The 26,086-nt window shown below is 43.0% G+C and overlaps 1 protein-coding gene across 3 annotated transcripts in view; it reads left to right on the forward strand.

Moving 5' to 3' along the window:
• Positions 1–26,086, forward strand: part of matk (megakaryocyte-associated tyrosine kinase) — a 31,623-nt gene that overhangs the window by 2,578 nt on the left and 2,959 nt on the right. For 2 of the 3 annotated variants that reach the window (XM_034082021.2, XM_034082022.2), the window contains exons 5-12: positions 7,906–8,125; positions 13,521–13,614; positions 13,703–13,768; positions 14,030–14,129; positions 15,949–16,033; positions 18,571–18,644; positions 19,324–19,522; positions 19,855–19,941. In XM_034082021.2, the coding sequence (XP_033937912.1) occupies positions 7,906–8,125; positions 13,521–13,614; positions 13,703–13,768; positions 14,030–14,129; positions 15,949–16,033; positions 18,571–18,644; positions 19,324–19,522; positions 19,855–19,941 (925 nt within the window). The remainder of the gene's footprint in view (positions 1–7,905; positions 8,126–13,520; positions 13,615–13,702; positions 13,769–14,029; positions 14,130–15,948; positions 16,034–18,570; positions 18,645–19,323; positions 19,523–19,854; positions 19,942–26,086) is intronic. The other variant, XM_034082023.2, reaches the window with a different exon arrangement.

Here is a 26,086-nt window from a genome sequence, read left to right on the forward strand (position 1 = left end):
TTAGCTGCCTTTAGCTTAATAGCGGTGGTGACATGAAGTCATGCAACCGTGCTGTAGTTCCTTTATAGCTCAACATTAGCCACCTTTAGCTTAGCGGTGGTGACGTGAAGTCATGCGACCATGCTGTAGATCCTTTATAGCCCAACATTAGCCGCCTTTAGCTTAGCGGTGGTGACGTGAAGTCATGTGGCCGTGCTGTAGTTCCTTTATAGCCCAACATTAGCCACCTTTAGCTTAGCGGTGGTGACGTGAAGTCATGCGACCGTGCTGTAGTTCCTTTATAGCTCAACATTAGCCGCCTTTAGCTTAGCGGTGGTGACGTGAAGTCATGCAACCGAGCTGTAGTTCCTTTATAGCTCAACATTAGCCACCTTTAGCTTAGCGGTGGTAACGTGAAGTCATGCGACCATGCTGTAGATCCTTTATAGCCCAACATTAGCCGCCTTTAGCTTAGCGGTGGTGACGTGAAGTCATGTGGCCGTGCTGTAGTTCCTTTATAGCCCAACATTAGCCACCTTTAGCTTAGCGGTGGTGACGTGAAGTCATGCGACCGTGCTGTAGTTCCTTTATAGCTCAACATTAGCTGCCTTTAGCTCAGCGGTGGTGACATGAAGTCATGCGACCGTGCTGTAGTTCCTTTATAGCTCAACATTAGCCACCTTTAGCTTAGCAGTGGTGATGTGAAGTCATGTGACCGTGCTGTAGTTCCTTTATAGTGCAACATTAGCTGCCTTTAGCTTAGTAGCGGTGGTGACATGAAGGCATGCGACCGTGCTGTAGTTCCTTTATAGCTCAAAATTAGCCACCTTTAGCTTAGCGGTGGTGACGTGAAGTCATGCGACCGTGCTGTAGATCCTTTATAGCTCAACATTAGCCACCTTTAGCTTAGCGGTGGTGACATGAAGTCATGCGACCGTGCTGTAGTTCCTTTATAGCTCAACATTAGCCACCTTTAGCTTAGCGGTGGTGACGTGTAGTCATGCGACCGTGCTGTAGTTCCTTTATAGCTCAACATTAGCCACCTTTAGCTTAGCGGTGGTGACGTGAAGTCATGCGACCGTGCTGTAGTTCCTTTATAGCTCAACATTAGCCACCTTTAGCTTAGCGGTGGTGACGTGAAGTCATGCGACCGTGCTGTAGTTCCTTTATAGCCCAACATTAGCCACCTTTAGCTTAGCGGTGGTGACGTGAAGTCATGAGACCGTGCTGTAGTTCCTTTATAGCTCAACATTAGCCGCCTTTAGCTTAGCGGTGGTGACGTGAAGTCATGCGACCGTGCTGTAGTTCCTTTATAGCTCAACATTAGCCACCTTTAGCTTAGCGGTGGTGATGTGAAGTCATGTGGCCGTGCTGTAGTTCCTTTATAGCTCAACATTAGCCACCTTTAGCTTAGCGGTGGTGACGTGAAGTCATGTGACCGTGCTGTAGTTCCTTTATAGCTCAACATTAGCCACCTTTAGCTTAGCGGTGGTGACGTAAAGTCATGTGACCGTGCTGTAGTTCCTTTATAGCTCAACATTAGCCACCTTTAGCTTAGCGGTGGTGACGTGAAGTAATGCGACCGTGCTGTAGATCCTTTATAGCTCAACATTAGCCACCTTTAGCTTAGCGGTGGTGACGTGAAGTCATGCGACCGTGCTGTAGTTCCTTTATAGCTCAACATTAGCCACCTTTAGCTTAGCGGTGGTGACGTGAAGTCATGTGACCGTGCTGTAGTTCCTTTATAGTGCAACATTAGATGCCTTTAGCTTAGTAGCGGTGGTGACATGAAGGCATGCGACCGTGCTGTAGTTCCTTTATAGCTCAACATTAGCCACCTTTAGCTTAGCGGTGGTGACGTGAAGTCATGCGACCGTGCTGTAGATCCTATATAGCTCAACATTAGCCACCTTTAGCTTAGCGGTGGTGACATGAAGTCATGCGACCGTGCTGTAGTTCCTTTATAGCTCAACATTAGCCACCTTTAGCTTAGCGGTGGTGACGTGAAGTCATGCGACCGTGCTGTAGTTCCTTTATAGCTCAACATTAGCCACCTTTAGCTTAGCGGTGGTGACGTGAAGTCATGCGACCGTGCTGTAGTTCCTTTATAGCTCAACATTAGCCACCTTTAGCTTAGCGGTGGTGACGTGAAGTCATGCGACCGTGCTGTAGTTCCTTTATAGCCCAACATTAGCCGCCTTTAGCTTAGCGGTGGTGACGTGAAGTCATGAGACCGTGCTGTAGTTCCTTTATAGCTCAACATTAGCCGCCTTTAGCTTAGCGGTGGTGACGTGAAGTCATGCGACCGTGCTGTAGTTCCTTTATAGCTCAACATTAGCCGCCTTTAGCTTAGCGGTGGTGACGTGAAGTCATGCGACCGTGCTGTAGTTCCTTTATAGCTCAACATTAGCCACCTTTAGCTTAGCGGTGGTAACGTGAAGTCATGCGACCATGCTGTAGATCCTTTATAGCCCAACATTAGCCGCCTTTAGCTTAGCGGTGGTGACGTGAAGTCATGTGGCCGTGCTGTAGTTCCTTTATAGCCCAACATTAGCCACCTTTAGCTTAGCGGTGGTGACGTGAAGTCATGCGACCGTGCTGTAGTTCCTTTATAGCTCAACATTAGCTGCCTTTAGCTCAGCGGTGGTGACATGAAGTCATGCGACCGTGCTGTAGTTCCTTTATAGCTCAACATTAGCCACCTTTAGCTTAGCAGTGGTGATGTGAAGTCATGTGACCGTGCTGTAGTTCCTTTATAGTGCAACATTAGCTGCCTTTAGCTTAGTAGCGGTGGTGACATGAAGGCATGCGACCGTGCTGTAGTTCCTTTATAGCTCAAAATTAGCCACCTTTAGCTTAGCGGTGGTGACGTGAAGTCATGCGACCGTGCTGTAGATCCTTTATAGCTCAACATTAGCCACCTTTAGCTTAGCGGTGGTGACATGAAGTCATGCGACCGTGCTGTAGTTCCTTTATAGCTCAACATTAGCCACCTTTAGCTTAGCGGTGGTGACGTGTAGTCATGCGACCGTGCTGTAGTTCCTTTATAGCTCAACATTAGCCACCTTTAGCTTAGCGGTGGTGACGTGAAGTCATGCGACCGTGCTGTAGTTCCTTTATAGCTCAACATTAGCCACCTTTAGCTTAGCGGTGGTGACGTGAAGTCATGCGACCGTGCTGTAGTTCCTTTATAGCCCAACATTAGCCGCCTTTAGCTTAGCGGTGGTGACGTGAAGTCATGAGACCGTGCTGTAGTTCCTTTATAGCTCAACATTAGCCGCCTTTAGCTTAGCGGTGGTGACGTGAAGTCATGCGACCGTGCTGTAGTTCCTTTATAGCTCAACATTAGCCGCCTTTAGCTTAGCGGTGGTGATGTGAAGTTATGTGGCCGTGCTGTAGTTCCTTTATAGCTCAACATTAGCCACCTTTAGCTTAGCGGTGGTGACGTGAAGTCATGTGACCGTGCTGTAGTTCCTTTATAGCTCAACATTAGCCACCTTTAGCTTAGCGGTGGTGACGTAAAGTCATGTGACCGTGCTGTAGTTCCTTTATAGCTCAACATTAGCCACCTTTAGCTTAGCGGTGGTGACGTGAAGTAATGCGACCGTGCTGTAGATCCTTTATAGCTCAACATTAGCCACCTTTAGCTTAGCGGTGGTGACGTGAAGTCATGCGACCGTGCTGTAGTTCCTTTATAGCTCAACATTAGCCACCTTTAGCTTAGCGGTGGTGACGTGAAGTCATGTGACCGTGCTGTAGTTCCTTTATAGTGCAACATTAGATGCCTTTAGCTTAGTAGCGGTGGTGACATGAAGGCATGCGACCGTGCTGTAGTTCCTTTATAGCTCAACATTAGCCACCTTTAGCTTAGCGGTGGTGACGTGAAGTCATGCGACCGTGCTGTAGATCCTATATAGCTCAACATTAGCCACCTTTAGCTTAGCGGTGGTGACATGAAGTCATGCGACCGTGCTGTAGTTCCTTTATAGCTCAACATTAGCCACCTTTAGCTTAGCGGTGGTGACGTGAAGTCATGCGACCGTGCTGTAGTTCCTTTATAGCTCAACATTAGCCACCTTTAGCTTAGCGGTGGTGACGTGAAGTCATGCGACCGTGCTGTAGTTCCTTTATAGCTCAACATTAGCCACCTTTAGCTTAGCGGTGGTGACGTGAAGTCATGCGACCGTGCTGTAGTTCCTTTATAGCCCAACATTAGCCGCCTTTAGCTTAGCGGTGGTGACGTGAAGTCATGAGACCGTGCTGTAGTTCCTTTATAGCTCAACATTAGCCGCCTTTAGCTTAGCGGTGGTGACGTGAAGTCATGCGACCGTGCTGTAGTTCCTTTATAGCTCAACATTAGCCGCCTTTAGCTTAGCGGTGGTGACGTGAAGTCATGCGACCGTGCTGTAGTTCCTTTATAGCTCAACATTAGCCGCCTTTAGCTTAGCGGTGGTGATGTGAAGTTATGTGGCCGTGCTGTAGTTCCTTTATAGCTCAACATTAGCCACCTTTAGCGTAGCGGTGGTGACGTGAAGTCATGTGACCGTGCTGTAGTTCCTTTATAGCTCAACATTAGCCACCTTTAGCTTAGCGGTGGTGACGTAAAGTCATGTGACCGTGCTGTAGTTCCTTTATAGCTCAACATTAGCCACCTTTAGCTTAGCGGTGGTGACGTGAAGTCATGCGACCGTGCTGTAGATCCTTTATAGCTCAACATTAGCCGCCTTTAGCTTAGCGGTGGTGACGTGAAGTCATGCGACCGTGCTGTAGTTCCTTTATAGCTCAACATTAGCCACCTTTAGCTTAGCGGTGGTGACGTGAAGTCATGCGACCGTGCTGTAGTTCCTTTATAGCCCAACATTAGCCGCCTTTAGCTTAGCGGTGGTGACGTGAAGTCATGAGACCGTGCTGTAGTTCCTTTATAGCTCAACATTAGCCACCTTTAGCTTAGCGGTGGTGACGTGAAGTCATGCGACCGTGCTGTAGTTCCTTTATAGCTCAACATTAGCCGCCTTTAGCTTAGCGGTGGTGATGTGAAGTTATGTGGCCGTGCTGTAGTTCCTTTATAGCTCAACATTAGCCACCTTTAGCTTAGCGGTGGTGACGTGAAGTCATGTGACCGTGCTGTAGTTCCTTTATAGCTCAACATTAGCCACCTTTAGCTTAGCGGTGGTGACGTAAAGTCATGTGACCGTGCTGTAGTTCCTTTATAGCTCAACATTAGCCACCTTTAGCTTAGCGGTGGTGACGTGAAGTAATGCGACCGTGCTGTAGATCCTTTATAGCTCAACATTAGCCACCTTTAGCTTAGCGGTGGTGACGTGAAGTCATGCGACCGTGCTGTAGTTCCTTTATAGCTCAACATTAGCCACCTTTAGCTTAGCGGTGGTGACGTGAAGTCATGCGACCGTGCTGTAGTTCCTTTATAGCCCAACATTAGCCGCCTTTAGCTTAGCGGTGGTGACGTGAAGTCATGAGACCGTGCTGTAGTTCCTTTATAGCTCAACATTAGCCGCCTTTAGCTTAGCGGTGGTGACGTGAAGTCATGCGACCGTGCTGTAGTTCCTTTATAGCTCAACATTAGCCGCCTTTAGCTTAGCGGTGGTGATGTGAAGTTATGTGGCCGTGCTGTAGTTCCTTTATAGCTCAACATTAGCCACCTTTAGCTTAGCGGTGGTGACGTGAAGTCATGTGACCGTGCTGTAGTTCCTTTATAGCTCAACATTAGCCACCTTTAGCTTAGCGGTGGTGACGTAAAGTCATGTGACCGTGCTGTAGTTCCTTTATAGCTCAACATTAGCCACCTTTAGCTTAGCGGTGGTGACGTGAAGTAATGCGACCGTGCTGTAGATCCTTTATAGCTCAACATTAGCCACCTTTAGCTTAGCGGTGGTGACGTGAAGTCATGCGACCGTGCTGTAGTTCCTTTATAGCTCAACATTAGCCACCTTTAGCTTAGCGGTGGTGACGTGAAGTCATGTGACCGTGCTGTAGTTCCTTTATAGTGCAACATTAGATGCCTTTAGCTTAGTAGCGGTGGTGACATGAAGGCATGCGACCGTGCTGTAGTTCCTTTATAGCTCAACATTAGCCACCTTTAGCTTAGCGGTGGTGACGTGAAGTCATGCGACCGTGCTGTAGATCCTATATAGCTCAACATTAGCCACCTTTAGCTTAGCGGTGGTGACATGAAGTCATGCGACCGTGCTGTAGTTCCTTTATAGCTCAACATTAGCCACCTTTAGCTTAGCGGTGGTGACGTGAAGTCATGCGACCGTGCTGTAGTTCCTTTATAGCTCAACATTAGCCGCCTTTAGCTTAGCGGTGGTGACGTGAAGTCATGCGACCGTGCTGTAGTTCCTTTATAGCTCAACATTAGCCACCTTTAGCTTAGCGGTGGTGACGTGAAGTCATGCGACCGTGCTGTAGTTCCTTTATAGCCCAACATTAGCCGCCTTTAGCTTAGCGGTGGTGACGTGAAGTCATGAGACCGTGCTGTAGTTCCTTTATAGCTCAACATTAGCCACCTTTAGCTTAGCGGTGGTGACGTGAAGTCATGCGACCGTGCTGTAGTTCCTTTATAGCTCAACATTAGCCGCCTTTAGCTTAGCGGTGGTGACGTGAAGTCATGCGACCGTGCTGTAGTTCCTTTATAGCTCAACATTAGCCGCCTTTAGCTTAGCGGTGGTGATGTGAAGTTATGTGGCCGTGCTGTAGTTCCTTTATAGCTCAACATTAGCCACCTTTAGCGTAGCGGTGGTGACGTGAAGTCATGTGACCGTGCTGTAGTTCCTTTATAGCTCAACATTAGCCACCTTTAGCTTAGCGGTGGTGACGTAAAGTCATGTGACCGTGCTGTAGTTCCTTTATAGCTCAACATTAGCCACCTTTAGCTTAGCGGTGGTGACGTGAAGTCATGCGACCGTGCTGTAGATCCTTTATAGCTCAACATTAGCCGCCTTTAGCTTAGCGGTGGTGACGTGAAGTCATGCGACCGTGCTGTAGTTCCTTTATAGCTCAACATTAGCCACCTTTAGCTTAGCGGTGGTGACGTGAAGTCATGCGACCGTGCTGTAGTTCCTTTATAGCTCAACATTAGCCACCTTTAGCTTAGCGGTGGTGACGTGAAGTCATGCGACCGTGCTGTAGTTCCTTTATAGCTCAACATTAGCCACCTTTAGCTTAGCGGTGGTGACGTGAAGTCATGCGACCGTGCTGTAGTTCCTTTATAGCCCAACATTAGCCGCCTTTAGCTTAGCGGTGGTGACGTGAAGTCATGCGACCGTGCTGTAGTTCCTTTATAGCTCAACATTAGCCGCCTTTAGCTTAGCGGTGGTGACGTGAAGTCATGCGACCGTGCTGTAGTTCCTTTATAGCTCAACATTAGCCGCCTTTAGCTTAGCGGTGGTGACGTGAAGTCATGCGACCGTGCTGTAGTTCCTTTATAGCTCAACATTAGCCGCCTTTAGCTTAGCGGTGGTGATGTGGAGTTATGTGGCCGTGCTGTAGTTCCTTTATAGCTCAACATTAGCCACCTTTAGCTTAGCGGTGGTGACGTGAAGTCATGTGACCGTGCTGTAGTTCCTTTATAGCTCAACATTAGCCACCTTTAGCTTAGCGGTGGTGACGTGAAGTCATGTGACCGTGCTGTAGTTCCTTTATAGTCTAAAGTTAGCTTCTTACTTAAAAAATGATAAAGTGGTGATGTGGAGATTATCCTGCTAATCAAAACGTGTAATAATCATAAACATTTGATTGATTATTTTCTGCAATAATCAAAAATCAAATGGAGAAATCCCATTGAACCAGGGAGATGCTGCCTTCAGGGTCCACTATAGAAATACGTTATCATTGAGCCACTCTGTCATCCTATTATGGTATTTTTCTCGTCCACACTTCATGCATTTGGTGTTTTTCTGTCTCTAGTTGGTTCCACGGGAAGATTTCGGGTCCAGAGGCGGTTTGTAAGCTGCAGCCGGCAGAGGACGGGCTGTTTCTGGTCCGAGAGTCCATCCGCCACCCAGGAGACTACGTCCTGTGTGTGAGTGTCTCCAGAGACGTTGTCCACTACCGCGTCATATACCAGGACAACAAGCTGACCATTGACAACACACAGTTCTTCTACAACCTCATCGACATGATCGAGGTAATTCTATATAGGGAAAAGTAAATAAAGCTGCAGCAAGCACACAATCCTTAAAGATATCATGCTAAAACTATACAACACGAAAACTGGATATCATTTAGAAGCTCAATAAAACAATAAAAAGGGTTAATTGGAATTAGCTAAATATACCAAATAATGAGAAAAGGTTGTAAAATATACAAAATTCACAGCAAATAGTGTCTGAGAGTTGTTTTTTTAATTGAAACCTGTCGTGTGTTGCGTTTCCTTTCACACTTTCTCTATATTTGTAATTGTTCAGACACCACAGGAAATCCCCAAGCACCGCTGAAATTCACTCTACAATTCACACTTCTACCACAACTGGTGAAGAAAAGACAGAAATAGACGTTTCTTCTTGATGCTCTGTTTAATAAGTATTTGTCAGCGTACTGACGTGAGAGGTGGACAGTTTTTAGGTACATTTATTATAGTCTTTCACTTTTATACTCACTTCTACGATGCTTTGTATATTTTGAAGGCAAATACACTGAACAAAAATATAAACGCAACACTTTTGTTTTTGCTCCCATTTTTCATGAGATGAACTCAAAGATCTAAAACATTTTCTATTCACACAAAATAACCATTTCTCTCAAATATTGTTCACAAATCTGAAAAAATCTGTGATAGTGAGCACTTCTCCTTTGCCGAGATAATCCATCCCACCTCACGGGTGGTTTTTGCTTTATTGGGGGGGTCTGGAGGGGTCCGAAAACCAGTCAGTATCTGGTGTGAGGGGTACGGGTAGGGGTAGGGGTAGGGTTAGGGTATGTTGTGAATCGAGTGGCCTGTGTTCGTCGTCCATAACATACGCCTGCCCATACCATAACCCCACTACCACCATGGGCCACTCGATTCACAACATTACCCTAACCCTAACCCTACCCCAGACAAGTATACTGATATACACCTGATCATCAGCAGGAGCAGCGGCGTAGCCACCATAGGGCCACCCTGAGAAAGCTTCGGTGTCATGCCCATTGGCAGTGGAGAACCCCATAGGTGTGAGGAAAGAATCATCCAGGATGTGAAGATGAGACTCTAGGAAAGTTAGGCTCAGCTCTAAATGTTTATGAACGACAGCTTGTAAAAAAACTTGGCGACCTAAACAAACAAAAGCACGGATTATTAGGCCAGAAGAAACTAAACAAAGAGAAAGAGGCGGTAGATAAAATACGGAGGCTTTGTCATCATGCAGCACTCGCCGTGAACGGGGTAGCTGTTGCTCCCTTCACAGCCAAGACTCCCCCAGTCCTGGTCGCGGTCCAAACCCCGACCCAGGGAGGGGAGTTTCAACACTCTAGTTACCTTAGCACTCTCCTGTTCCCTCATGACAGTATAGTGACGCACGTGCCAACACAAGCACCTACAGATGAAGAAATACGTCACTATATTGCAAAACGCGTCGGATTTTATGGGAATATAAATAAAGATGAAACCTCTGCCTCTGACAGAGAAGACATGGGGAGGCAAACTCTCAGCAGTGCTGTAAATGACGAGTGCACTGCACAAAAGGCTAGCTCAGAAGAGAGGTCTCAGACAGGACCTATAGAGGATCAGTATGTCCCCATCCTTTCCCCCCTCATTTACCCAGGCCTATCCAATCTATTTAAAGGAATGGTCCACTCATTAGATAATTAATCAAAACTTCAGTATTTAGTGAAACGTTATGTTTAAACCATACCCTGAAGAAATCAGCGATATTCCCCGGTAAATAATGATTTTATAGCTCTTTTTTATCAAGACCTGTATATTCCGTCTGGCCGCCGCCATGTTTGCCATTTTCAGTAGTCACGTGATGGTCGTGACGTCATCCATGCGTTCACTTTGTCAACACACGGAAACATGGCGGAGTATTTCAGTTCGGACTCGTCAGCAGAGGAACAAGTTTTGACCAATGTGAAGAGATTGGATGGGGGAATTCAGCCATACATATCAGTATGACAATACGACACCCTCTGTCCTAAGACCCTCACATCGTACAAGGAAAAACTTCCGAAGAAAACCCACAGTTTAAAGGGAACATGGAGAAACCTCAGGGAGAGCAACAGAGGAGGGATCCCTCTCCCAGGACGGACAGACGTGCAATAGATGCCGTGTGTAAATTGAAAAGATAATACATTTGCAACATAGGTAGTCCAGATGTTTGGAAATGCATGTGTGTATAACAGGAAGATGATATAAGATACTATATGTATGCATGTAGTACCACCCTTGCTAGCGATTCCCTCTCTAGTTTAGCATACTCAGCTTCGTTGTCCCTGGCCATAGAATCACGATTTTATGGGGCCGGAAAAACTGGGGGGAAATACACACTAGCCGGTACTACGCTATATGGAAAGGCCACCAAAAACTGTCCTGGCCTGGACGTTAAAACGGGGCTAGCCGCTGCAATGGAAATGCGCTATAACATACCTTATTCTTACTCCGAGCACTACTTCTGCTCCTCCGTCGCTTCACACTTGCAGAGGGCGATTTCTCAACTGGCCGAACTGGTGTCCTGGTCGGTGATGACACCAGAAAGACCGATGGTACTGCATCTCCATTGAGTAATGGTTGTTCTTTAAATCCCATGTTATGTTTTATCATACTCTCAGAGTAGTCGTCCGGAAATGTGAAATGTTCGCTGCATACATGAGCCTGTAAATCTCTCGGTTCGGGCCGGCCACATTTCGCTAGCCACTGCCTCCGAATGTACTTCTTATGCTTACCTTTTGGCAACAGATGGAACCGAGCATTCCGTGGATTGTTCCTATCCGAATTATGGCAATATTTCGCGATACAGTGAGGCATATTTGAATAGAGAAACTACAGTAAATAACATGGAGATCAACGTGTCTTCGAAAACCAAACGCATGGATTACGTCACGTCCGGGAAATGGCGGCGCCCACAGTGTTGATGTTATTTCGGTATATAATCAGTTTAAAATCACTGATAATGTCATCGGATTAAAAAAAAAAAAGAGAGAGACTGGCAGAGACTGGTCTGTTTTATCGGATGATAATTTTTAAAAAATGAGTGTCATGAGCATACCATTCCTTTAAACAACCTCCCCCTTACTCTCCCCCTACCCCAAGCGCGCCAGCCACGACTAATTTACACAACTCAAAATCTTACCTAACCGAGAAAATAAATATACAGGCTTCTTACCTACACTAACTTAAACAGGAGAAAACGATCAATCCAAAAGGGAAAAGAAAACAAAAGGGTTTGCACTCCTGAGAACATACATCTGTCTTGCAAAGAGAGGTAAAGTGACACTGGCCCGCAGCCAGAGGAGACGGACAAAACGATACCAAGGTGCGCTCACAGCACCATAGAATAAAATATCAAAAAAGGGCCGCGTTGGGAGTAGGAGAAGTGGAGTCAGTGAGAGCCGCCGAGGAATCAGCCTGTCGAGGGCCTCCAATCAGCTACCAGGCACCCAGGGTCGGTTCTAGGGGGGGGCAGGGGGGGGCGGGCAGTGCCCCCCTAACACTGACCTCTGACCCCCCTATGGCACCCCTAACAATGAGTTAGTTAATTTTTTGTTTTTTTTAATGTATATTTTCTGGTACTCGGTTTGCCAAAAACCGCAGGATTTTGTTGCTGTAATGTGAGATTGTGCAGACACCCTTATGTAAAGTAGAGATGTAACTGTTCATTGCCTTTATTTTTATATAAATATGGTGTTAGTGCAAACATTGTATTATAACTTAAGCTGAAGCTAACAGTAATAACTATAAGATCAATCTGAAATAAATAAGTGTACTGAAACAAATACCAATAACTGTATTGCATTGTTTTCTTATGCGCAATTACTTCATACTGTCTAGTTCTCTTTTTCGTCCTGCATTTAATGTGCCCCCCTCAGAAAATAACTAGCCCCCCAGTGGCCCCCCCAGTCAAATTGGTCTAGAACCGCCACTGCGGGCACCACCTGTTCACTCATACGCAGCCACAGACACGGGAGGAGGAAGAAAATACCTGCACACAACATAACGACCCAGGGTCGTAACAGAGAGGACACTTTAACTTAGATTTTGATGAAAGTACTTTTGTATTTCTACACTGAGTAAACTAAGACTAAAAGATATGATTCTGATACTGCATAAGGTTTATAATGTATGGTAAATTATTGTTATTTTCCATGGGTCTAAAGGAAATCATTTTGATATTGAGGTAGCCTGTAAATGACTAATAAACAGAATGACGCATCAGAGCCTGGCTTTTTATCTTCAGCTGTCGGCATGATTCAGCCCAAATATTCCTCCTCTGTTTCCTGCAGCTCACTGATAAGTCTGAAGCACATTGACTGACCCCTGACACAGAAACAGAGGAACCATAAAAGGGCTTTGTGTGTTTTCCTGTCCTTGTTTCAGTGTGACACACAAAGGCTTATTTTTACCACTGCCGTCAGACGATGGTAAAGTGGCCGTCAAATTACACTTAAAGTACCAACACTTTATGCAGTTTTATGTTCTTAAAAATCAATAATAGTACATATTATATCACTGGAGCATCAAAACTAAAAGTACTCGGTGTGTCAGAATAATATGATGTATGTTTTTATATACATGTTATAGTTGGATTATACATCCATGCATTCTTGTATGCATCTCTTTAAGGTTGTAATTTTAAGGGCTTAATATGCTGATATCTTATTATATTGAATAACCATTAATTGAATTCTGTATAATGTATACTAGTCTGCAAAAAGTTGAAAAAAAGACTTGACTCTGAGACGTACTGGAGTAGAAGTAGTAAAAAACATAACAAAGAAATACTCAAATAAAGTACCTTAAATTGTACATAAGTACAGTACCAGAAGTGGGAAGTAACTAAGTACATTTACTAAATTACTGTAATTAATACAGTAATATTGAGGTACTTGTACTTCACTTGAGTATTTCTATTTTCTGCTACTTTTCACTCCATGTATTGAATACCTTTAGTTACTTTACAGATGTGGATGAATGATGTGAAATATAATCAAGTGTTAAATCAGACTTTAGTTCCACCTGGAGTAAATCCACCAGCTACCCTGCAGAATACAAAGTCATTCAAACTAGCTGCACCTTTACCAGCTTTGAGAACACTTTCATGATCAATCATTATAAAACATATCATATATATTATTCTGAAATGGACCAATCTGCACAACGACTACTTTTACTGTCGCGACTTTCACTAGATTTTGATGCTACGACTTTTGTACTTTTACTTGAGTAACATTTTGAATGCAGGAGTTTTACTTGTAACAGAGTATTCCTACACTCTAGGATCACAGTACTTGTCCCACCTCTGTACAGTAAAAATTACAATTACAAATTACAGATATTGTACATTTATATTTAAAAACTCTCTGCTATAATACGGTTTCCATGTGTTCAGTTTTATTCGAGGAACAAAGGCTCGATCGCCACGACTCTCCTGAAGCCAAAACAAAAACACGGAACCAAGTCCGCTGAACTGGAGCTGTCCAAAAGTACGTTTGGTGTTTATTTATTCAGATAAAATATAATTATTATTATTTTTAAACGCATGTGAAAGTGTATACATGTGTCTCTCTGCAGGCGGATGGCTGCTGGACATTACGAAGCTCAAACTGGGAGAAAATATTGGAGAAGGGGAGTTTGGAGGTGAGCATTCAATTTGAATTTTAAAAAGCATTTTGAACATTGAAGCATGGAAACATGTGTCACTAGAGCCTCTAAATACTTATATGAACCTGAACATGAGCGGAATATGACCTCGAATAGTCATGTTTTGTAATTTTGCGTCTATTTTTAATCAATATAATTTGTATTATCTGTAAGTATATTCCCCATTTAGAGACATTAAAGCCCATCCTTGTGTGTCAGTGTCAGTGCAGATGTTGATGCTGTGTGTTTTCCCTGCAGCTGTGTATGAAGGAGAGTATTTGGGCCAGCAGGTGGCGGTGAAGACCATCAAATGTGACGTGACGGCCCAGGCCTTCCTGCAGGAAACCACCGTCATGACGTGAGTCTGGAGAGGTTTTAATCAGCGATGGAAGAGGTACTCAGATCTGGTACTTGAGTAAAAGTAGAAGTACTCAGATCTTGTACTTGAGTAAAGGTAGAAGTACTCAGATCTGGTACTTGAGTAAAAGTAAAAGTACTCAGATCTTGTACTTGATTAAAAGTAGAAGTAGGCCTACTCAGATCTTGTACTTGAGTAAAAGTAGAAGTACTCAGATCTTGTACTTGATTAAAAGTAGAAGTAGGCCTACTCAGATCTGGTACTTGAGTAAAAGTAAAAGTACTCAGATCTTGTACTGGAGTAAAAGTAGAAGTACTCAGATCTTGTACTTGAGTAAAAGTAGAAGTACCCAGATATTGTACTTGAGTAAAAGTAGAAGTACCCAGATATTGTACTTGAGTAAAAGTAGAAGTACCCAGATATTGTACTTGAGTAAAAGTAGAACTCAGATCTTGTACTTGAGTAAAAGTAGAATTACCATAGTGTAAGAATACTCTTTTAAAAGTAAAAGTCTGATTTAAGAGTTGATTACATTTCACATAATTAATCAAAATCTGCAAAGTAACTCGAGGTATTACTGTAAATACATGTAGTGGAGTAAAAACACACCATTTACCTCTGAATTGTAGCGGAGTATAACATGGAAATACTCAAGTAAACTTATTAAAACGTTTTTATAACACTATGACTTACATTTTTTATTTTACAAGTACAATACTTAAAGTGGACCTATCATGCTATATTTGAAAAATATATTGTAGGGCCATACCTATATAAAACATGTCTGTGAAGTTTTCTTTTCAAAATACCAAACAGATCATGCATTTTAGCCATGCCTCATTTCGCTCTATTTGCTCTTTTCCAGCCCTGTTTTTGCAAGGGCTATTCTGTGACGTAACTTTAATGCAAATGAGCTGTAGCTGACCACGCCCCCCTGTAGGAGAGGGGGGCGTAGATCAGCTGCTGGGCTCTCAGAAGAGGGGGAGAAAAAGAGATCTCCGTCCTCCGTGTTTTATTCTTATATGATTATATAGAGTCGTTATTCATTTGTTTTAAAGCTCAATAAATAACAAAGAAGACCTTTGACCGGCACTTTTCTAATTTTGTCCGGAAGATTTAAACTTTAACGGACATGTTGACCGGCGGAAAAAATTCTAACTGAAACTCTGCCGTACGGTCCCCTCGTTCCTTGGAAGAGGCAGAGAGGTGGGTGTTTGTCATCAGCTGGTGGACTACAGGAGAGAATTACAGCGCTTGCCTCGGGGAGGGAGAAAAAGAGCCACAGCGGAGAATAAACAGAAGGGCAACCATGGCAACCATGTGCGGGAAGTCTTCTTCGCTGCTTTTGTGGCAGACTACAGCGCCACTTACAGGCCTGGCATATGTACTACAGCGTCTCCAGTGCTTTCGAGCAGCCGTGGCCCAACCCCCCATTTCCCTGATAGGTGGAGAGTTGCCCATATAGGCGGAGCACCCCTTTTCTCACGTCAGAAAAATTCAAATAATGATCACCTCTCTTGTAGCCCCGTTTATAGAGATTTAGGTATGGAGGAAAAGAGAGAGGGTTGTGTTTTCAGACACTTGGTGAGTTCCCTGACACACCGGGGACACATATTCATGTATAAAAGACATACAAAAGTGCATTTTGCATGATAGGTCCCCTTTAAGGAAATGCAATTCCCTCCACTGCATATTGTGAATACACTTAAACCAGATTTCACTGAGTTTGCTTGATATAGAAGAAAAAAGTGTTATATGTGTTGAAATTAAGTGACATTTAAACTGTGTTTTTATTGTAAATATTGATTCACTCCTCCAGGAAGCTGCAGCATAAGAACCTGGTGCGCCTGTTGGGGGTGATGCTCCACAAAGGGCTTCACATCGTCACAGAGCTCATGACTAAGGTCAGTGAATGCATCATTTATCAGCGGTACTTAAAATAAAAACAGATTATAATACCTACAAGTAACAAAAAACAGGTAAAAAGTGAATGAGTGTTGAAACCTTCATACAACCCACAATGAAGCAGGAAATACAATATCCGTTAAAAGGCTGAAGGCCTACTGGAAGAAAACTGCATTTCCCATGAGCACCAGCAGGGAGAATATGCCTGTCGGTCATAATGCTCACAATCACACTAAGTTTTGTTTGTTGCTAGCTTTCCACTGCAAATGCAGTTAACGTTAGCTCAATTCAACTAGCATAAGCTAAAGTATAAGCTAGCTATGTTTTAACGACTATCATAAATTCATATATTAGTGTTAAATGGATCTAGCAGGAAGTGAGACAATTGAGGATAATTTCAGAATCATTTAATAAAAAACTAAATCTATATGTTGAACAAAACCTGACTCACCATGAACACATCTTTCTTTTTACTACAAATGTACAACCAGTCAGATAAAAAAAGAGATTGGTGGTTTATTAATTAACAAACGTTGTTTTTCTTTCTGAATTTTAGAGTAAACATGAATGATAGACAATAAATGATGGAACCCAAACAAGGTCTTAAAATGGTCTTATTGAGTTGGGACGGAGTTGCCTTGAAAGGTGTAACACAGATTTGGGTGATGACAATCCAAAGATTAGGTTAAGTCAGTTTTCTCCAATGGGACACAATGAAATTAACCCTAACCTCTAACCCCTGACAGCCGCTGTGACCCGCCGCTGACTCGCAGCTTTAACGAGTCAGAATTGGTCTTCCTCTCCTCTTAATGGTATTAGAACCAAATCCAGGAGCTCGTTGTAGCTGTAGGATTCACATAAGGTCACATCCGACATTAAGTGGCATTTTACAGCACTGAATAACTTGTTTAGCCCGGCTTAAGATGTTTGCAAACCATAAGATATCCCATTTGTACTATTTAAAAGATTCAAGGCTTTATTGTTGAGTGTGTCAGTTAGCAAAAAATAACGGGAGTGGCTATATACAGGACGGTCCTGTACACAACTCCAAATGGCTATATACAGGACCGTCCTGTACACAGCTCTCTGAAATGGCTATATACAGGACGGTCCTGCACAGAAGCTCTGAAATGGCTTTTTATGTAGTCTACAGAAATATGGATATAATTGGTGTACAATTAACGTTTACAGCAGGATAAATTACAAAAATGTACAGCATACTACATACAATTCAAAAGACGGTTTCTCCGATTTCTAAAATAAAAATGCCGGCGTAGCCGATAAATGATTTGTGTTGCTTTCAATGCAAAATCACTACACGTCAACGAAATGTCGGCGGATTCTTTAAAAAAAACCTTCAGTTTTAATAAAACCGAGTAGTCTTTAAAGTATGCAGTGATATCCTTTACAAGTAAAACATTGTGCATTGGAAAATATAAAGTAGAAAATGATTGAAACAACATAAAAAGACAAGCCAATAAAAAGACTGAAATCAGCATAAAAAGCTAAGCCATTGGCATGGAAAGAGATTTAATTGCCACCATTTTATATTGAGGGGAAATTCATTGAAAATAATGTTGTCGTGAGAATATTTATCTGTGAATCCTATCCCTACATTACCACCCGCGAAACTTGCTTAAGCATGCTATAATAGCCCGGTCTGTAGCCTATATAGTCATTTGACGTTAGCTGCAGGACGGTCCTGTATATAGCCATTTCAGATATCTTATCCACAGGACCGTCCTGTATATAGCCATTTCAGATATCTTATCCACAGGACCGTCCTGTATATAGCCATTTCAGATATCTTATCCACAGGACCGTCCTGTATATAGCCATTTCAGATATCTTATCCACAGGACCGTCCTGTATATAGCCATTTCAGAGACCTTATATAATACAGGACCGTCCTGTATATAGCCATTTCAGAGACCTTATATACAGGACCGTCCTGTATATAGCCATTTCAGAGAGCTGTGTACAGGACCGTCCTGTATATAGCCTCGGCCAAAAATAACAGACCTCGGGAATGTTCAAGTTGACCAAAGTTGACTGTACAGCTCTCAACATGCCCAGACTTGGAGTGATTTCACCTCTTTTAATACTTTCCGCCTCGTTCTGAAAGAAAGAAGTGAAATGTTCCAACGTGACGGCCGTCTTGGTGTGTGGTGCGAGACGGGAGATGTAGTTCATTGAGCGGTTTCACACAAAAAAAAGTGTTACTTCACAGTTTTACGACACATTTTAATTTTTTTGACTCGCAAAATTATCTTTTAAATTGACAAACATCATACTGTATGTGTAATTCGTGGCACAATTCAAACGGGATCGAAAGATAATCTTTCTCTCTCCATTGACTTCAATACATACTTTTTCTGAAATAAGGTCCCATGGTGGTCACCGGAAAGGGAGGGGCTTCGCCTCTCTATTACTCCCAGTTTACCGGAATAAATGCAAGAATATTTATGAAAACACGAACTGAGAATGTATTTTATGGAGTCTTATGAAAGTAATATACTCTGTGTTTGTGTTGCAGGGGAACCTTGTGAACTTCCTGAGGACTCGAGGACGATCGGTGGTGAACTCAGCTCAGCTGCTGCACTTCGCTCTGTGAGTTCAGACCTAAATAAATAAAATAACAATAATGAACTTTTCGTGCTTTCCTGTCAAAACAGAACACTTTAATATTAATAATAACATGGTAAACAAAAAATAGAAAGTAGGAAATACAAATACATTACAAACAATTTAAATTAAATTAAATATGATTTAAAAAAACAAACTTTAATTGTTTTACCTGACCTTGAAAGTCTTTACCTAAGATAAAATGAAATGAAATAAAATGAAATAATAGTATAACACAGGATAGGAGAGATAAGATAGCATAAGATAATAAAAGATAACATTAAATAAGATAACATAAAGTAATATAGCATTCGATAAGATATGCTAAAATAACATGAAATACACTAAAAAAAGATAAAAAATTAGATAGGAGAAACACAGGATAGGACCAGCAGATTTTTTTTTTTACATATTGAAAACATCTATATGTATGTCTGTGTGAAAAATACTGTGTTTATATTTTTGATGTACTATTACACACCTTAGCAAATTCCTTGTATCTGAATCTCAAATCCTTTATGAATCTGTGTGTGTGTGTGTGTGTGTGTGTGTGTGTGTGTGTGTGTGTGTGTGTGTGTGTGTGTGTGTGTGTGTGTGTGTGTGTGTGTGTGTGTGTGTGTGTGTGTGTGTGTGTGTGTGTGTGTGTGTGTGTGTGTGTGTACAGGGATGTGTGTGAGGGGATGGAGTACCTGGAGTCCAAGAAGTTGATCCACAGAGATCTGGCGGCTCGTAACGTCCTGGTTTCTGACGAGAGCGTGGCTAAAGTCAGCGACTTCGGGCTGACGAAGGTGGTCTCCAAGGCCAAGTCCGATAACGCCAAACTGCCCGTCAAATGGACGGCGCCCGAGGCTCTGAAGAAAGAGGTTGGTGTGAAGCAACGCCACGTAAAAAAAAACAGAAAAGAAGGGAACAGCAGCAGAAGACAGACAGGAAGTAAACACTAAAGAGAACAGCAGAAGAAGGCAGACAGGAAGTAAACACTAAAGGGAACAGCAGCAGAAGACAGGCAGGAAGTAAACACTAAAGGGAACAGCAGCAGAAGACAGACAGGAAGTAAACACTAAAGAGAACAGCAGAAGAAGACAGGCAGGAAGTAAACACTAAAGGGAACAGCAGCAGAAGACAGACAGGAAGTAAACACTAAAGGGAACAGCAGATGTTTTTATATGTTAACATTTTTTCTCCCATCCTGCAGAAATTCTCAACAAAGTCCGATGTATGGAGCTACGGCGTTCTCCTGTGGGAGATCTTCTCCTACGGTCGGCAACCTTATCCTAAGATGGTATGTGTGTGTGTGTGTGTGTGTGTGTGTGTGTGTGTGTGTGTGTGTGTGTGTGTGTGTGTGTGTGTGTGTGTGTGTGTGTGTGTGTGTGTGTGTGTGTGTGTGTGTGTGTGTGTGTGTGTGTGTGTGTGTGTGTGTGTGTTGTGTACAGTGTTGATTTAATGAATTCACATATTTAAAAAGTAGTTTAACCACATGTCACTTGTTAGACACTTTTATCCAAAGCGACTTACATACTCAGTACTGTGGGCAATCCCCACGGGAGCAATTTGGGGTGAAGTGTCTCAGGGACACAACGACATGCTGACTGCAGTGGGGTTTGAACCTGTGCTCCCCTGATCGAACACCAACGCACAACCCACTGCACAACACGCCTCCCGGTCGTACATGGTCTTGCAACAGTACATGGTTTACTTGAAAATATACCTTTGTTTTCTTACTATCATTATAATTATTTATTTTTTTCCCCTTACTCCTGGTGGATTCTCTATAGTAGTTTCAATGTGTATCATTGCTCATCGTAGTGACTGTGCATATGAAAAGAAACACTTTGAATCTATGACGAAACATCTTCCCTGACTTTCCAAACTTAAAGGAGACCTATCATGCTATATTTGAATAATATATTGTAGGGCCATATATATAAGGTATATTTATACGTTTTATTTTTCAAAATACCAAACAGATCATGCATTTTAGCCATGCCTCATTTCGCTCTATTTGCTCTCCTGTCTTTGCATGCTCTGCAGCTGACCTCGCCTCCCTGCAAAGGAGGGGGCTGAGTTACAAGTGTCATGTTACCATGCTGTTACCATGCTGTTACCATGCTGTTACCATACTGTTATCATACCACAGCAACCTCTCATTCCCCTGATTGGTGGAGAGTTGGCCATATAGGCGGAGCTCCTCGTCACTGACGTCAGACTAATTTCAAATCTGTGTCAGATCCGTTGCAGCCCCGTTTTTAGAGATTTGGGTACGGAGGAAAAGAGAGAGGGTTGTGTTTTCTGACACTCGGTGAGTTCCCTGACACACACATATTCATGTTGAGATTCATGATCTGTGTGTCAGTGGAAAGCGTCCAGACCTTGGTCACCTGGATTGACTGTGTCTGAGCAGGAGAGTACGTCAGCGCAGCTTTAATGCACATTGTAATGCGACGACGTGTAGAAATAATCTTTTTGTTCTTCCTAATCTTCTCTTTAAACTGTGGCGAGAGAGCTTCTTAACTGTGCCCTACATGTGCGCAGAGGTTGACGTCACATTTAACCAGGCTTGAGGAGTAATAGATTACATGTAACAGGATGGAGAAAAAAGTAGTACCTGTATTCCCTCAAAAAGGACAAATTGCTCACAATTGCAAACTTGGGCATTACGATGTTAGTAATCAGGTTACTTTAATATTGGGACACACAGATTAGGAAAGTGATCACATGTGCAGGTAACTAATTGTAACCTCCTAACTGTGCATCATAAAGTAAATCAGAGATGGAACTACTTAAACAGAGACGAGTTCCTCACATTGGCTGCTCAGGTAATCCTCAGGTAAGCGGATCAGGCTGGGCGACTTAGCGTCTCTCCTCCTCTTTACGTCAGGCGGTGTGCTTTTAAATGCACATGATTAGCTCCTAATTACAGACCAATGCTAGCAGACATTCAGGTTGATTCAAGTGCATCTCATTCGTTAAACTCTACGCCTGGTCATTTGAGGGTGTGTGTGTGTGTGTGTGTGTGTGTGTGTGTGTGTGTGTGTGTGTGTGTGTGTGTGTGTGTGTGTGTGTGTGTGTGTGTGTGTGTGTGTGTGTGTGTGTGTGTGTGTGTGTGTGTGTGTGTCAACAATTGTCAGAGGTGGAAGAATTACTCAGATCTTGTACTTTGAGTATAAGTACAAAATACCAACGTTTAAGAAACTCCCTCGAGAGTACATGTGTCAAACTCAAGGCCCGGGGGCCAAATCAGGCCCGTGGTGGATTTAATTTCGGCCCGCAGGATGATTTCTAATTTCTATTAGATCTGGCCCGCCGGTATATTGCACGCACACCTTCACTCCATCCTGAGGGTCTCCTCCGCTCAGAGCCGGAGCCCAAACATTGATGACCTTGCCCCCGAGATGAGATGCCAAGTGTCTGAACTAGCATCTCAGAGCAGCACACTGAGTTCAATGGATGTTTCCTTCTGCACTTTCTCTCTCACGACAACAGGGCATGTTTGGTTTGTTCTTTGAGGGAAATAGTTTTTTTGTTGTTGGCCTGAAGAGTTGTTTTTATGGGCAATAATTTAAGCTTTGTTAGTCCCAGGTTTAATATGTGCAATAAGTTCATTTCAATAAGATTTTAGCCTTTGCAGACCATTTCCATGCACACAAACCTATAGAACAAACTAAAGGAGAGGGAACACCAGAGAAAACAGAATAGGGCCACTTTAAAAAGCCTGCTGCTGAGGACCTTAGTACAATGTCCTTACATTAAAGGTCCCCTATTATACTGTTTTTCATTAATATATTATAGATTCAGATATATACAGAACATGTCTCTGAAGTGATTGGCTCCAAACACCAAACAGATCATTGCAGCATTACCCATAATCCCCTCTGTTTCAGGCCTGTTTCAAAAGTGCTGATTCTCTGTTTGTTACTTTAGATGAAAATAAGGAGCCCCTCCCCACGCCCCTCTGAGAGAGATCTGGTTAAAAAGAACACAATGGTGCTCTAAGGCCACGTTTACGCGGAGACAAAACGGGTTGTATCCGCTACAGTTCTCTATCGTATTGCCCGTTCGTTCACACGAGGCCGTAACGGAACCGCGGAAACGGAGCCCTCAAACGATAACGGCTCCCAAGGTGGGTAGATCTGTGGACGGAACGCTCTGGGGGCTAAACAGCTCTGTGTGTACGTCCTATACGACCATTTCCTGATAACGATGACGCCATAGCCCCGCCCATAGATATATATAAACTAGGGCTGTCAAACGATTAAAATGTTTAATCAGATTAATCACAGCTTAAAAATTAATTAATCATGATTAATCACCATTCGAACTATGTCCAAAATATGCCATTTCTTTATGTATATTGTTGTGGGAATGGAAAGATAAATGAAAGAAGGCGGATATATCAATTTAACATACAGTATCTATGTTTATTATAACGTTTTTCTGCATGTCAAAATGAAAGACAACCCACACACCTATCAATCATCAAACCGTGGGGTCTTAATTCATTACGTGTTGATTTCTATCAACGGGGGAGTACTTCAGGAAAGTCGACAGAGGGGGGGGGCTAGTGGAGTACTTCGTGACCACAGAGTGTGAACGTTGTGATCAGCTGTTTTAGCGCAGTTCTCCAGTGAAGGGGGGAGTCTCCCTCCGCAGCCGGTTGGCGTAGTTTTGGCACAGTTCCGTTGTCCAGACCGACGTTAACAGCAGCCCTGTCTGTGCACACGGAGACCGACTCTGTCGTCCGGTGATCTAACCGCCTTCTGGAAAAGCTTCACAAGTACGTCGGTACGCAAATGCGCTTTGTGACACAAGTGACGGTACGCATTTCAGATTACGCACATAACCTGCGTACCAGTTATGTGCACCCCTGTACCAGAGCCATATTATTACTATTATATGGCTCTGCCCTGTACTCCAGCAAAAGTATTCTGCGTCGGGACTTCCTGCAACAACACCACGCCGTTATCAAAGATGTTCTATTGAGAAGACGATCACTACGTGACAAAAGTTTTCAAAACCGTGGCTACTGAAATCAATCTTACTAACTGCTGTCTGTGCAATTTACTCCGCGCGAGTTCGCAGACTTTATTTTGCTTACTTTAACATCATTTTTCATGGTGGGGCTAAGCCATTTCTTGGTATGGGTGCAGCCTACCCCAGCCATACCCTGGCGCTGCCACTGGTGGCACGTATGGGGCGGGCCATTCTGCACATGCGTTAAATGCGTTAAATATTTTAACGCAATTAATTCAAAAAATTAATTACCGCCGTTAACGCGATAATTTTGACAGCACTAATATAAACACTAGATGACTCACTCGCGCTGCTGGCCAATGGAGACCGACGTTGCCACTTGGCCGCCATCTTGCTACAGGCAGTGCTCTCATTCATAACATTATGGTTTACTATTTAAATAACCATAGCTTGCTCAATTTTCAACCAATTTTCAAACGGTTTGGTTTTTTATAAACATCAAAGATGTAGTTATGATACTGCATACTTATAATCATGGACTTTCATATGAAAATAACATTAATCAGATAAAGCAATAGCTATACACACACACACAAGGTATTTATATTAAATATTTGCCGGTGTATATATTTCCATTTATTTTATTATATTGTTAATATTTAAAATAAATTATAAATAAATTATAAAATTAAAATAAATGTATATTTTATATATAAAAATCGGTTTCATGTTACCACTCTGTAAGCCAAGAGTTGTTAATTTAGCAATGCCTTAGCTTGAAGAACAGGGACACAACTAATGACAATAGCATATGTTGGTATATTATTTAGATATTCACACCTTTATCAGAAGAACCAAACCAACATAACATGTGCTCACAGACAGGCCAGTTCTGTCTAATTTATCACAATTATTTTTGACATGAGATCTTCATATCATCCTAGTTTTGTATTTAGTTTCTAGATTTGTAAACAAATCCAGAACCTTTGAAATATGTTATTGAAAAGAGACCAATAATAATATAAACTGTACCATGTGTCCTTTTGTGTCCTTCTGTAGTCCATTTGTGGTTTGTCTTGTCTCACCCCGGCTGATATATCACAAAATCCACTGTTTAAATTGTTCCCTATATTGCCCCTATGCCCCTGTAAGGTGTCCTTGGGTGTTATGAAAGGCGGCCCCCCAACATAAATGTATTATTATTATTAAGAAGAATAACTTGGTGTGGTGTGGAGGGGATGTAGGAAGCAGGAGCAGGTGGGGAGAGATGGGGCTTCAAGGTTCAAGGTTATTTGTTTTAAATGTGTCTTGGAGATAAGGACCAGCTGCACATAATAAAATACAGTATAACACAAAACCAATACGACACACGGTGACACATGGCACACCAACAATCAATCATTGTCCAGCCTCAGCTTTGGTATTCTTTCACAACCATTTTATGGGTTTATTAGACTGAGCAAACATAAACATATGTGGTGATCCCACGGGTTCTTGTTTGGAGACAGCGGCGATTGGTCTGCAAAAGTCTGCACAAAAGTCCGGCATAGTCAGGTACTTCTGTAAACACAAAGCCAGCAAATTCCTGTATATATGCAAGATGTTTTTAACAAGCCAAACCACTTGGAAGAAAGCATGTGTAACTTAAGTTGTGTTGAAAGAAAGAGCAGTTCTGCCTCTCCCACTGTTGTAAAGTTGCTGGGTCAACTTTGTAATACTAGGTCTCACTGACAGCCTCTTGTTATTAGCCAGCTAATAAATACAACCACATACACAAAGAAAAGCTGCAATTTCAACATGTCCAAGCATCCTGTATCATAGCCATGCTAATAATGTTTATAATAAACCAAACCGTTTGAGTTAAGAGTATTTGTGTGCAGATCACTCACCTTACAACAGCTACCATAACGCGAATCAGAGTAACTGTTGACTGTAGCAAGATGGCGGCCGGTCAGCTACGCTGGAAAATCTCCCATGAGCCATCTAGTGTTTATATATATCTATGGCCCCGCCTCTCCCCACCTCTGCTGCTCACCCCCGCGTCACCCGCGCCATTGCTGATGTGTTTCGCCAACAACAACAACAACAACAATGGTGGATCACAGGGTTGCTTTCGTGCTCCAGACGCTACTGACCATGCTACAGATGTTAGTGCAACATCTACAGCTCCTCTACCACAACCATCAAGCAACAAGTGGACATGGAGAACTACATGAACTACATGTTGCTAAATCCACTGCGGAGAATAAACAGAAGGGCAACCATGGCAACCATGCTCGGGGGGTCTTCTTCGCTGCTTTCTGTGTATTTTGTGGCGGAAGTACAGCGCCACTTACAGGCCCGGCATATGTACTACAGCGTCTCTAGCGGGTTGAGCGGTCTCGTGTGGACGGACACGTTTCTTGAGCCGATTCCTTGTGGACGGAAGACTTTTTCGACATCGGTTCGTTTTTGTC

This window comes from Pseudochaenichthys georgianus, chromosome 4, assembly GCF_902827115.2.
Source record: "Pseudochaenichthys georgianus chromosome 4, fPseGeo1.2, whole genome shotgun sequence".
Taxonomy (NCBI): Eukaryota; Metazoa; Chordata; class Actinopteri; order Perciformes; family Channichthyidae; genus Pseudochaenichthys; species Pseudochaenichthys georgianus.